The sequence below is a fragment of the Crocuta crocuta genome, unplaced genomic scaffold (genome assembly GCF_008692635.1).
Source record: "Crocuta crocuta isolate KB4526 unplaced genomic scaffold, BGI_CrCroc_1.0 scaffold83, whole genome shotgun sequence".
In the NCBI taxonomy this organism is placed as follows: domain Eukaryota; kingdom Metazoa; phylum Chordata; class Mammalia; order Carnivora; family Hyaenidae; genus Crocuta; species Crocuta crocuta.
In genome coordinates, this window is record NW_027529638.1 from 6,427,623 (window position 1) to 6,442,750 (window position 15,128).

Consider the following 15,128-nt stretch of genomic DNA (forward strand, 5'->3'; position numbering starts at 1 on the left):
GTAAACCAATAAATATCAACAACTAGAAGAAGCAAAAAAGACAAACAGATTAGCTTATAATTGAAATACAGTGAGTGATGTTCCAAAGAAATTCTGTTCATAACCCCACCGAGAGAGAGAGAGAGAGAGAGAGAGAGAGAGAGAGAGAAAACTCTTTCTGCCTGGGAAGCTGAGAAGACTGTTTACATAAGAATAAAAATGTCTAGCTGACTTTGAAAATATGGCTGTGTAACTTAAGAGAGCTATTGTTAATAAATATTATTGTAACTACCACCTGTATTGGATAGGTTAGATCCAGTGTAAACATGTGACACTGAAAACCTATAACTAATGATGGCACAGGTCATACACATTTAAGTTTTTTAAAAATATTTAGTATTTATTTCTAGGAGAGAGAGAGAGAGAGACAGCGTGAGCAGGGGAGGGTCACAGAGAGAGGGAGATACAGACTCTGAAATAGGCTCCAGGCTCTGAGCTGGCAATCAGCACAGAGCCCGACGCGGGGCTCGAACCCACGAACCGCGAGATCATGACCTAAGCGAAAGTCGGACGCTTAACCGACTAAGCCACTCAGGCGCCCCACATTTAAGTTTTTTTAAATAGAACATAATATTACAATCTTAAAACAATGTTATAAATTTCTAAAATCATCTTTTACTGTAAAAAATAAAATATTTAGGCAAACGTGTTCTCAAAAGTCACCAACATAAGCTTATTAAAGTCAATAGACAAAAAAAAAAAAGAAATATCAAATAAAAAAATAAGAACAAGTAATAATAAATGGACCTATAATTTACTGGCCTATCAGATTAAAAATAACTTCTTTAACGGAAAACTTTGAAAGAAAATTACTTTTTCAAAAACTTTTGAATTACTCAAGAAAACAAATGGTATTAGGAAGAAAATAAATATTACACACTCAGTTCTCAACAGAAAAGTTACCTTGCAGTGCAGTATGAATATATACATATATATTCAGACAATACATGAATAAACATCATTATCAAACCCATAAATCTTTTCTGTTGGCATAGAAAAGACTATGAAGAAGTATAAATATAATTTCTAAAATCTTAATGAAAGAAAAAGAAAGAACATCTTTAAATACTATAAAGACTAGTAGATACATTTTCTGTAATAAATATATAACAAAATAAAAGGATATCATTTACATTAACTGACATTATTATTTGTAAATACCACTAAAATCAGTTTTAAAAAGCAGAGGAGAAGGGTTCAGCTTAAGATTTAATATGAAAGAATATCAGACTATGAACAGCTATACCATCTAACTTATCAAGACTGATAGCTTACTGATCAACACTTACTTTAAGACCTTTCCTCACTGTGCCTAATAACCCAAAGTAAACAAGTCATAAACTTTGCCCAATCTTATCCAGTTCCCCATTTGTAAGACATGTCTTATTATTATTTTTTTAAATAAATAGTTTATTGTCAAGTTGGTTTCCATATAACACCCAGTGTAAGACCTGTCTTATATCACACAGCCCAGGTCCTAAAACACCCAAAGTCCTTTGATTTGCACCTTCTGAAACACTATTAAGACTGTTTAGCAGAGGGAGAGAGAGGGCAAGATGGCGGAGAAGTAAGGAGCTCCGTACTNGTTTAGCAGATTCTCCCTTTCTAAAGTAAATAGAATTAGCATTACTTAGTCAGTAGGAATTAGCAGTGGTCTTCTGGGGGAGTCAACAGCCAACAAATAAAATAACAACACTTTCATTATTCATTCTCTTTTCTTTTCCTTTTTTTCCCCGATGTTATATTATAAATCTGTTTTAACAAAATGCCTAAAAATTATTTAGATCATGACATTTTAAATAAGTTGAAAAGCATACATTCAATAAAAATAAACTTGTCATTAACTAACCCAAAAAACAATATTCACTGTGGTTTGCCCTGAGTATTAACTCTTAAATGACTTGCTATAAGCCACTATAAAATATTTCACTTTTAATAGTTAGTAGAGTGCAAATAGTAGACCCATTCATCTTAGGTGAGGAATTAAGCCTAGTTGTGAACACAGTTTTTAAAACTTGAAGTTTATTTAAGCATCCTTGTAATCAGAACACCCACAGCTTAAAAGACTACAGGCTCTAACAGGGCTATCTTCTGAGCCTTCTAATAAATTCATGATTGCAATAATACTTGGATATTTCCATTTATGCATGTAAACAACTAAGTCTTTAAAGTTTCAGGGATGTAACAAATTATATATATAACATATATACACGTGTGTGTGTGTGTGTGTGTGTGTGTGTGTGTGCTTAGTGGATATAGATAAACTGACGAATAATTCTTAATTCAGTCTTTAAAAACTGTCAGAATGTATTTAAAAAAGGCCTTTCTTAGCCAGAAGATTTTAATAGTCAGTAATATGGTAAAACATATGGAAAGGACTTCAATGTAGACATTTTCAGTGCTTTCTTGAAATTATTCTATTCTTTTGTTACTGATAAAAGAAAATTATCATTGACAAACCTCATACGTTGCTGGACCAGGAGTAATCTCTTTGGAATCTTTAAAACGCTTTGACGACTTAAAAAATAAGGGTATGGAGCAAGATTTCCTTAATACAGGATTGTATGCTGCAGGTCCTAAAAGAAAACAAGTATAGAAAATAATAAAATATGTTAAAATTATTGATTTGGGTCATGTAATTATTATTCTTAGATTCATGCTCTTAATACATAATTTTAGCATCAATCTTGGACTCATTCTTTTTGAATGCTTAAAATCATTTAGTTTAGGGCTTTGAAATATAAGCACAAAAAAGGTAATATTTGCCTATCTAATAATTCAATGTAATATAGAAGTATTTTCCCAAAAAAGCAAATATCCCTTCAAGATACATATACATCATGAAAAAAGATACCCAACTTCTTTATTTCCTAAAACTGTATCCATATGCTCAGTGAAGATGTAGGACTTGAAATGCATTTCAGAATATAAATAAGACCTAAAGAAGCAAAAATGTAGCTTAACAGCATTCTGGACACTAAACATGATAGAAGCCAAGATACAAAGATGGAATTCACATGAAACAATTAGATGTAATAAACAGACTGGTAGAATGGAATAGGGCCTAATCCTAAGTGAGGATTTTGTACTACAGCCATTAGGTTTCAAATCATATTATAAAATGTCCCAGAATTCCAGACAAGTGCCCAGGGAAAAATGTATAAGTGAAGTCCAAGTAGAAAGTGCCTGAATTAAATTGATTCAAAACATCTCTAGATTTACTCTTCTTTATCTGAGTCCTAGGTTAAAAAAAGTTAACTAAAATTGTCTAATTTTTTTTTAAATAAGAATTTGGAAACTACTCCCACAGGTAGTGGGTAGCTCTTGAAGGTTTTAGACTAAAGGCGATTCATGAAGAAAGAGGTACTTTAAGAAATAAACTTCAGCAGTACTTTATAGGATGGCGTAACTTGGTTTGTTTTAAGGACACTAAGGAGTTTACTAACATTGGTTTGGGAAAGGAATAGCAACTCCAATATTTTCTATGAGATGTAACAAGTATTTAGTATGTATAGTCACTGGAAGAAGATAAAAATGACTAATGGCCAATAAAAAGGCAATACTGTGGGGCGCCTAGGTGGCTCAGTCGCTTAAGCATTAAACTCAGCTCAAGTCATGATCTCAGCTCAGGTCATGATCTCACAGTTTGTGATTTCGAGTCCCACAGCAGGTTCTATGTTGTCAGTGCAGAGCCCGCTTTGAATCCTCTGTTCACAGCCCTCTCTCTGCTTCTCTCTTTCTCTCTCAAAACAAACAAACAAACAAACAAATAAATAAATAAAATAAAGGCACACACACACACAGCAGAAAGATACCATTGAAATGGAACATCATGTATTTGGTTTTGAACCAGATGTTTGAAAAGATGGCAGGACATCCAATAGACATGTTCAGAAGACAAGTGAAGATACACAACTGAAGCTCATGAGAAAGCTGTCCTGGAGAAAAGGAAAGGAGTTTTTTATGTAGAGGCAATAACTGAGGTATCTCTAAATGAAAGAGCATGGAGAGAGAAAATTAAATAACTGAGGACTGAAACTTGGGGGTGCTGCATATGGGAAGAGAGAAGAATCAATGAAGGAAATAGTCTAGTGAGTAGAATATGGCAAGCACAACATCATAGAAAATAGGGAGAGATTTTTCATTTCTCCATCCACATGTTAACCAAAACGTATTGAGTGTCTGTCATTTGTCAAGTCTGTATTTCCAGAGAGTGTTAGAGGTCTACTATATCAAATGTTTCAAGAGGAGACTTCATAGAGAGGTCACCGTGGAGCAAGTAGATGAGTGGTGGTGAATGAAACTAAATTAGAGGGCATTAAAGAGATAAAGTGGGGAGAGGAAACAAAACATGAGCACAGAATATTAACAATGAACATAAACAGTGAAATAGATATAAAAATATTAATACTACACATGCAGTTAAAAACCACCTACTTTGAAGAATAGATTCCTGCAGATGCTTTCAAATCTAAAATATTTTGGAATTGATAAATTCACATGACATTTTTAAGGCTTTAACTTCGTTAACTAGGACACTTCAAAATTTACAATAAGAGATGACATTTGGCTCTAGTTCAATCACTCTAAAGTCAATTCAATTCATAGGACAGATATCCAAAATTATAAATCCCTTGTGGGAAGCTGGTATGAACTGGATGACTGTGGCCTCCTGCTCCATTCGTATGTTAAAACCCCCGTCTCCAATGTGATGGTATTTGGAGATGAGGCCTTCAGAAGGTGATTAGGTCACAAGAGGAGCCCTCATGATGGGATTACTGGCCTTATAAAATGAGACATGAGAGAATTTATTTTCTCTATCTCTTCTGTGTATGCAGATGTCTATCTGCAAACCTGAAGGAAGTCTCTCACTAGGAATGAAATGTCACTTTCGGCATTTTGACTTTGGATTTCGCAGACTCCAGCAACGGTGAAACTTGTACTGTTTAAGCTAGTCAGTCTATGGTATTTTTGTTATAGCAGTCAGAATTGACTAAGACAGAAGTCAGAAGTAAAGTATCTTGATCTGCCAAAAGACAAGTGTTGTAGCAACACTTTGAAATAATATAATTTCTATTCTTAGTGCAGAAAAACAATATACATAGACATACATAATATCTTTAAAAGTAAATATATACAAACTCAACTACACTGGGAAAATGTGTCAGTTACTGCAGTATCCAGAAAAGAACACAAACTTATTATCAGGAACTGGGTGCATAATTCTACAGTCAATTAATTAAAAATTACGACTTTAACCATAAAGATGTATAGAGGTTAATGCAACAGATAAGACTATAAAGCAAACGCTGTTTGGTTTAATGTTGTATCAGTAAATTTCATTTGCAACTATGAAGTGAAATACAGTCTATTCCTGGTCCTTACCAGCATGCTACAGCAACTGATAAGTATTTACCTTTATGGTTAGAACTCATTAACAGAAAAGAAAATATTCAAATGTAGTTTTAGTGGATATCCTTTTATTGGACTTCCTTTGAGAAGCATTAAGTAAAGCCAAACTCTCAATATGCGTCTTACTGCATTTTAGCACTTAGCTTGCTTTAAGCTACAGAGCACTTAAAAAAAAAAAAAAAAGGGTCTATTGTACTTGATCTTAAAATATATTTCCAATTACATATGTTACTGCTTATATGATACAGGTCAAAGATTTACATTGCTTCACCAGCTCTGATTCACGGCTGGATTATGCAGAAATTATCTTCTATTTATTTATCAAAATGCCACATTCTAATCACAGGTCATGGAAGAAGAAAACTTCTCATTCCAAATCAAACACCTATGAAAAGTCTGCCTGAATCATTACTATTATATAATGGGAAATTCAAGAGTAGGTGATTCTTATAATTACATATTTTCCAGCCCTATGCCAGTTTATTCTCTATGAAATGTCAACCAATGCTACAGGGCAAAAATGGGAGAGAACTGGAACAATGAGTAATTTAAAATAAAAATCATTTTGGTACATTAGGGTGGACTCAGAAATAACTACTTCTATAAATAAAGCTACAAAACCTCCGATTAAAAATGGCTGTCTTCATAACGAGCTAAAATTTATAAATCACGTACTCAATTTTGTTTATGAATACTGTCATTTTTTCATATGAAGCTGAAAGAAAACTACTTAAAGTAAATAATCCATGTGTGAGCATATCTTTAGAAATTAAAAAGCATCTAGAAAATTATTCATTAAAATGAACCACATAGCTTTAAAATGTCATTTAGGGAGTTTAGTTTATATGGAACATATTTTCTCATGCTGATTTTATTCTTCAGCTCTATGAATGAAATAATAGCTAAAACAAAAGATTAGTACACAAGGAACTATTATCATCGATGTCAAAGCCACATTTAGGTATAAAGCTCGTTTCCTGCTTCTAAGACTTGATTTGATTAAATGGCACTTCAGATTATGACCAAACAACTGGAGTCTATTAAATTGAGCTTACAGGTGATGAAAAAAAACAAAAACAAAAACAAAAAAACCCAGACAAGAGTCTCAATAATGCATTAACTTTTAACCAAAAGTCCACATATCTTTTACCATCCTCTTAAAATCTCTGTTCAAAAACCAGATGGGAACTACATGTTTTAAGAAATAAGGTCCTTGGGCGCCTCAGTGGCTTGGTCACTTAAGCATCTGACTTCGGTTCAGGTCATGATCTTAAGGTTCGTGAGTTCGAGCCCCATGTTGGGCTCTGTGCTCACAGCACAGAGCCTGGACCCTGCTTCAGATTCTGTATCTCCCTCTCTCTGCCCTTCCCCTGCTCGTGCTCTGTCTCTCTGTCTCTCTGTCTCTCTCTTAAAAATATATAAACATTAAAAAAATAAAAAAGAAATAAGATCTTAAATACTTAAGAATGATAGCTTAAAATTACTGTAGAGTATCTAAGAATTATTGCCAACACAGTCCCTAAGAAATGGTCTATTGTAATGAACACCAATCTAAATAGACTGAAAACTGTATCAACTGGAGTCTATCTACCTAAATCATCCACCTATTAAAATACGTGTTTCTATCATTGAGTAAGCAGTAGAGCTGTCACTGTTAGGAGATATAAATAAAAAATCAGATAGATTTGGCTTGATTAAAATGTATCTTCTGACAAAAAAGTCTGTTTATCCATGTACCTCTAAATATATTCTTATGAAATTCTTACCAAAATGTGCAGCCATAAGCCCTATCAAATGAATTCTTCAAACTGATCCTGCCAAAAATATTTTCTCACTCTCTGATAATGTAAGTACATTATACAAATTTGAATGACTTTCATCAGTCTTGAATATGTATGTATAATATACTTTCTCTATGAGTTCTAGGAACCAAATGGTAAGAAGGATGGTCATCTTTTATCTTCCACCACTTTGAGTAGGTGGAATATGAAAATGTGACAGATGAGTGATTCTTACTGATAAATGAACAAAGTTATCAAATAATCAACAAAATAGGAAGTTATTTTCAAGGTAAATAAAATACTTCACAATTGCCTTGGCAAAGTAGTAACTTTTCTTTTCATAACTGAATTTTGGTTTTTACATCCTGTTGTTCATATTTAAAAATTTGGAGCCAGAATGCCAAGAAAATTACCTAAGCAAAAAAGTAGAGTAAGTCTCAACATGTATTTCAAGTCCTCTTATATCACTATCATTATTTTAACACTCACTTAAAGCTAAATTAGGAAGGTATTCCCCCGGAGACTGGCACTTATCTCTGTGAATATTATATGTAAAATTCAGGATAATGCTACATATCTTTGTAAAGTACATCAGGTCATAAATTAAGTGATGAGGAATTCTTTATATATAAACACCAAATTTATTTTGAATATTTGATTAATAATAAACAAGCTAAAATCTTTAACATAAAATAAATAATGATTTTAAAAAAATTAAATGCCTAATAATTACCATTTTAAAATGTAACTATTTGACATTTTCTTCAACTTACTAAAAATTGTTATATTCCTAAGCATTTGGATTTGAATCTTTCTCTGAACAGCTCTGCTGTGATAAAGCTAGAGTCACCTGTAAGAAGGGCCTACATGATTAATATACTGACAAGCCAATTAAACAAAGGTTAATATATTCATTGGCATCTTAAATGAAGAAATCTCTGTACCTTAAAACAAACATATTTTATAGAGTAAGTAAAAGATACAACAGTTCTCATGCTTTGATGTACAAATGTTTTATTTACATTCATCAGAGATTAAACAGAAACTATTAGGTTAACCATTGAATTTCATAGAAAGCTTCTTGTTCCTGTTCCATAAACTTAAATCTATGCCTAGATTTAAATCTCGGTAAGAATTTTTTTCACCTTACCAGTGTTTTCTGTTCACTCTGCTTCTGTGATCATGTAATATAAATATTCTCTAATGCTGTTCACATAACTTCATGGAATAATAATAGCAGGGTATGAATTCCACAAAATTCTTCTCTTGCAAGCCTTCTCATCAACTATCACCAGTTAATTTTTACCAAGACAAATAACAGTGTTTATTCCCAAATAGTAAATGGTTTCCTCATCTGGCTATAATGCCCATGACCCACCAGGCGGTTCACAGCCCTTGCCTAGCTTTGGATGTGTTTCTCCTCTGGCCTCTGGCTGAACTTGTTTGAAATATCAAGATGGAAAAAGAAAGAGGATCATATTCAGCACTATATATTTTAGATAAATCTTTTCCAAAGTGTAGTTCATGCACCACAGCCATCAGAATAACCCAGATTAGTGTCAGAGTAGATTCCTTAGATTCATGCCAAAATAAAATCATATTCTCTGAAAATGGAATCAAGAAAACACAATTTTAACAAAACCTATTGCTTTAGACCTTTTAACTATAAGTAAAGCTATTAGTAAATATATCTACATATTAACTCTTTTTTCCCTCAAAAAATCTCAATAATTACTTATCCAAAGTAAAAAACTTTTGAAATTATGGATGAGACTCTTTCCTCCAGAATGTATCTGAATCTCTTCTGCCCCAGGGCCTGATTATGGTAGAGTCAATCAGTGCCTACTGAGCTGAACTAAGTGAAACCAAAGAAAGAAGAGTCTGTTTATAGGTCAACTAGAATCTACCCTGAGACTTTAAGTATTTCAATTATTTTCTTTTAATTTTAATTTCTTCTCAAGTAATTGTCTACGGAAAAATGGGTACCTGAAAGTCCTATTTCTATTTATACTGTGAAAATGATATTTCGATGATATGTCACATAAATGTTTGTAAATACATTCAGAATAATCACTCCCTGAGAGATTAGTGGAGACTGGCAGTATTAAGTTAGGAAAGAGACTTATATTTTAGTGTATATTCTTTAAAATATTATGAATTCTGTTATGGCCATGTCACACTATTTCAATTTTGGGCCAAATGTGCGAAACTTATTTCATGATCATGAAAGATGAAATTCTATGAAGTATAAGTATATTCACATCTCTATTTTAGTCTATTATTTTCTGGAATAAATCTTAAACCTAAATTTAAATTCAAGATTTCTTATACTAGCCATGTCACGTTTATAAATTCTTTAAACTTTGTTAAGTTTCAGTTTCTGCTTTTATTAAAGGGGGATAAAATGGTCGAGAATAATTCCTCAAAGCTACACAATAAGTAAGGACACATCATTCAACTACTTTAAATTCTTGGAAACCTCCCCCAAAGAAAAGGAAAATAAAATTATTCAAACTTTACAGAAAACTTATTTAATAGCTGAGCTGTGACTGGCTCTATGAGTTTAACAACTCTTTTACTACTTCACACTGACTTCTTAATCTTTAGCTGTCTCTGGCACTTTCCAAAAATATCAAATTTGCCAAACAAATATCAGCTTAATTAAATGAAAATACTATGCTTTCACCTGAACATGGTATTTCTCAAACAGGTAAATAAGGTCTAGGAGATGGAACAAATTGAAGTCTATATGATAGGTTTAGGGATTTTTGTTCCTGGATTATTATTAGCATACCATAAGTGAGTGTAATTTTCATTTTACACCTAAGTGCATACACATTTAGGGAAAACAAAAATATCACAGTTCTAAAAATCAGATTGTCTTCATGTCTCGACAATCTTGACACTGCTAGTTGTCAAGGATGCCACATACTGTTACTTTCAAAACCTGTTATAAACAATAAATTTTTAAAGATCAAGAGTTGAATAATGTTGTCCTAGAAATCAAACAGCCCTCGGTCCCATCTTTTGGTGAAGGCTGCCTCTCTGTGGCAGAAGGCGATGTGTCATGTTCTCTGAAGGACAATTTTCTCTTACTTTTTTTTTTTTAACTGGTAGAAAAGATCTGTATAATATTCATAAATACATAGATTTAAATACAGTATTTTTACTACCTCTTTCAGAATATTCTTGGATTCAGATTTGGAAAGGTCTTGGACTCTGAAGAAGTGCCTCACTCACCTACACAGCATATATAACAAGGGCTGAAAAATATTATTTATGCAAGTAACAGAAATAAAGTAAAATACAATTGTTCAAATAGAATGGTCATGTTTGCTGTCTTTTTTGAAAGTTAACGTCATTATTCACTTAAACTGATTGACCTCTGCTGGTCAGAAAGAGCACTTATTAATAGATATCGAACCTACCAGAAAGCAGCTGTTATCTTAATTTCCTGAAAGAATTACTTAAAAATACTAAGTGTACCATAAGATGATGCTTTTTACTTACTTAAAGAACAATGATACAGGAACATATCCTATTTCAAACACTGAAAGTCAAGAAGCAAATACCAAGTGGATATCTTCAAAAAGAACTGATTTAATTGTTCTCTCTTCACTAATGACTACTGTTACTTGTCATGAAAGCAGGCTTAAAAGGCCTTCTTACTATATTTAGGAAGGACATATGTTCTATAATGAATTTTTTTAAGACTTAGAGATTAACAATAGACTTAACCACACGATAAGTGAAAAATTAGCATGTGTACACTTTTTAACTGAAAGGAACAAAATATCTCTCAATCACAAGCATGCAACTTGTTATATCTCAAAAATAAAGGATTTATTTAATTAAGCAATATTGTCACAGAAGTGACATTTACCTTATCTCGAATGGAACATACTCCCTCATCAGAAACAGTAAAAAATAATTAGAAGATACCCAGAGGGCCATAGTAAACATTTCAGTAACCAATATCAAGCTGCTTTGTTGTTTTCATTTGAGGCATAGTTATAGCAAAAGGTATCACCGAGAAAAAAACTGTGCAGATTCTTTTTTTTTATTATTTTAATAGAGGTATAAACCTTTGGCATGAAGCATACCAATAAAAGCACCAAAGAAAGTTGTCTGAAAAAAATTTTAGTCAAGAAAATTATTATAATTCCTCATTGCTAATTATAAAAATATCTCTTTCCCCTCTTCTTCTTCTTATCTGTTTAACAATGTCCAGAGGGAGAAAAAGAAACATATTTGGTCTCTGCCTCTGCAAATACTGAAATCTATTTATATGCAAATAAGCTATCCATTATTAGTATGAGAAGAGACTTGTGCATAAAGAGAGAAATAAATTATCACTAGGAACCATTAATGAAATCTATTTCAAAACATAACATTTTACAAGAGCTCTCATTCATGTAATATTTGTTTAAGCCTCGAGGGGAAATAGTGAGTTCTACACGTAGATGAAACCTGATACTATATTATTTCCCATGCCAATTTGTTTTGTAAAATGCATTTATTCTTTCCTTAGAAATGACTTGATAATTGTAACTCCAATTAGTCTTTTTAAGAGAACTTTATCATTGAAGTTAGAGTCCTATGTGTTTGTCACATACTGCCAGACTTTTTAGGGAAGTTTATTTTTGCTCTGTTACAATATTGTTATTCCCTGAGGTTTAAAAACATTAACATTTATTTTTATATTCTTATGGTAGTAACATAAAAATAAATGAGTTTTAAGAAGAAGGAACATGAGTCTTTCTGGAATAAGTTGAATTTCTATAGAGAAGAATAAAATAAGCAATAATCAATGCAGACTATAAAATAATTTCATATGCTTTGCCCATTTTCTCTTTGGGTTTCTTATTTTTTACATAAACTTTATTGTGTTTATCAACTTCTTCAAAAGGTCCAAATGGAATTTTAAGTGCTAGTACATTGATAGATTAAAATCGAGAAAACTGGTATTTTCATTATATAAAATTGTCCCATTCAAAAGGGTAGAATTAGTTCCTCAATTATTCAGACCACTATCTCTGTCCATTATCAGAATTTAAAAATTCTCTTTAGGGAAACTTTGCCTTCTAAGTTTATTCCTCAAAACTATTCCTTTTGGGAGTTGTACTTTTATTATTTTTTTATACATGATCACTGCTGGTACAGAAAAATGTTACTGATTTTTTATGTCATTCTTATATCAAGCAAGTTTGCTAAAATTTCTTATTAGTTTTATTAGCTTCTGGATTTTCAAAAGTTGTTTTGCTCTATGATGTTATAATATGAAATTAAACATAAATTTATTTATTTAATCCCTGTAGTTCTTCTGCATTCTCAGTTTTTCACTCCTTAGGTATTGGTCTGAACCAGCTACTTTGTTAAGAAAATATGGTAATACTGGGTATCTTTTTCTTCCTTCCTTTAAAATAATGTGTAGTGCGAGTTTCAAGTTCATAACCTTTATCAAGTTAAAGAACTTACTTGTATTGATAGTTTTCTGAGTTTTTGTTTTATAAGCATACTATGTAAAATTAATTAAGGTACCATTTCTACAGCTCTTTATTAAAGTGTTTCTTTAAATGTTACAATACAGAAAAAATGTAAACACCTTGGAATGCACTGCTACCAAAACTTTCTTGTTTCTGGCCTAGATAATTTATCTTTGCTCTTAGATGACTAAGCAGTTTAAGATGCAATGTTCTACCCATTACCCTCTACCATGCCTCATGCTAGCATTTAGGAGGAAAGAGCACATGGCAGTGAGGATATGGTATTATTATAGGAGGGAAGTCGGCTGTTCTACTTATTCTTTCTAAAGCAAAGCCCACTATTCAACATATCACTGCCTTCAACAAACAAGACAAAGTTTCAAATCAGGAATGTTGTTAAAAGAGAGAAGAAGAGAATAGTCCTACTTATACTGGTGTACCCAAAGAATACCCAAAATAGATAGTCTTTTTTTTTTGTAATGTATGAACAGACAGCAAAGTTCACCAGGCATATGATAGGAGGAACCTAGCAGCATGAAAGACAAAGATCAAAATAAATTTTATAACTGGCCCTAGAGGAGAAAGAGATTGTTTAGGAAAAAAATAGAACTTTAAAAGTTCAATGAGTAATATGATAAATTACATTTATAATGATATTGCATCTATGAAACAAAGAACAATCAGAGAAAAAGAAAGTATTCTAAGAACACATAACTGTTAGTATAGAAAATTCAATGAGACAAGAAAATAGCTAAAGGGAAAAAAAACACCTTGCAGATTATAGAGCTAAAGTACAAAAAGAGAGAGAGAGAGAATAGGATAGAAAGCTAAAGAGACATTTTAAAAAATCCGGTAGGTCTACATCCGGAGTTTCCAGAAAGAGGAAATAGAAAACATTGAGGATTAAAAAAAATATATCCTAAATGTTTCAACATAAAGAAACACAGTCCCCTACAAAGGGAAGAAAATTCAAAATGGTCTCTTACCTTATCTGCATCAGCAAAATTGGATATTAGAAGATAATGAAACAAAATAAGACAATGAATGAGAAAACTGAAGACATTCTGAAATAGAATGTCCCACCACCATTTCAATAAAATGAAAGTCCAGGCAAATAATATACATCCATCTTATAGGAAAACCAATGCACACAAAAAGAGATCAACAGAGCTAAAGGAAAGAGGCCCCCACTGGGGCATCTGGGTAGCTCAGTTGGTTAAGCATCTGACTCTTCATTTTGACTAGGATAGTGATCTCAGGGTCGTGAGTTGGAGCCTTACATCAGGCTATGCACAGACAATACAAAGCCCACTTGGGATTCTCTCCCTCTTTCTCTGTCCCTTCCCTGCTCATGCTCTCTCAATCTCTCTCTCAACATAAATAATAAATTAAAAAAAAAAATACTACTGAAACTCTTGCTTTTGAACCATTAGAGAAATAATTATGCAAACTGAGGGTTTTTTTCCTACAGAATTAAAGTTTTCACAGAATTTTAGTTGATGTCACAATATAAAGTGCTCCTTAGTCAAATAAGTTTGGGGAAAGTTGGATTGAACAAAGTTAAAACGGTTTTCTTTATTGCAGGTCATGACAGAGACTGTGATATTCTAATTCACACATAACAGAGGACCCATACAATATGTGACTTTTCCACCACATATATTTGCTAACATTTTCCTCTTTTTCCCAGTCTTCTGATAGAGCTAATGTTTGCAAAACATACTTAGAAAATCTTTAATTTCTAGGAAACTAATTTGTCTTCCCAATTTCTAGTGTCATTATATATACATATAAAGTTTAAGTTTGTTATTTTTTTAGAGAGAGAGAGAGAAAGCCCCCATGAGGGGCTCGAACACATGAATGATGAGATCATGACATGAGCCGAAATCAAGAGTCAGACTATTAACTGATGTTCTTCTAGTGTCATTGTCAATGTACTAATTCTGAAATTGTAACTTAAATCTTAACTATAGTGTTGGTTAAAAGCATAAATGAAAGCAGAGACAAAATTACAGTCAGGGCATTTTTTTCTATTGTTATTAAAAATTCAAAGTAAATTATAGTTACACAGTTCACATTTAAAAGCCATTTATATCATCTTTGGTTTGGGTATTATGGAACTGTGTTCTCAATTTGCATAATCACTCCTCTTTAGCAATGCACAGTATTATCTAGCCAAACAATAGCTTCATCAGTTTCAGCATCTAGTATCTTCAGATAACCATAGAGTATAAACCAAAGAATTCCATCAATAGTGAATGGTATTTTCTATGACTGGCCACAGCTGCAAGAAATATATTCATTTATATTCTCTTCAACCTCTCTGTCCTCTAATAAAAAAATTTGAAATATAGTAGCTGTGCTCTATCTGAAATTTGTGCAATAGAATTATTACACCGTATAGAAAACA

The 15,128-nt window shown here is 32.3% G+C and overlaps 1 protein-coding gene across 4 annotated transcripts in view; it reads right to left on the reverse strand.

The window, feature by feature from the left end:
* STPG2 (sperm tail PG-rich repeat containing 2) overlaps positions 1-15,128 on the reverse strand; it is a 506,065-nt gene that overhangs the window by 214,621 nt on the left and 276,316 nt on the right. For all 4 annotated transcript variants that reach the window (XM_077762315.1, XM_077762314.1, XM_077762317.1 and 1 more), the window contains one exon: positions 2,500-2,615. In XM_077762315.1, the coding sequence (XP_077618441.1) occupies positions 2,500-2,615 (116 nt within the window). The remainder of the gene's footprint in view (positions 1-2,499; positions 2,616-15,128) is intronic.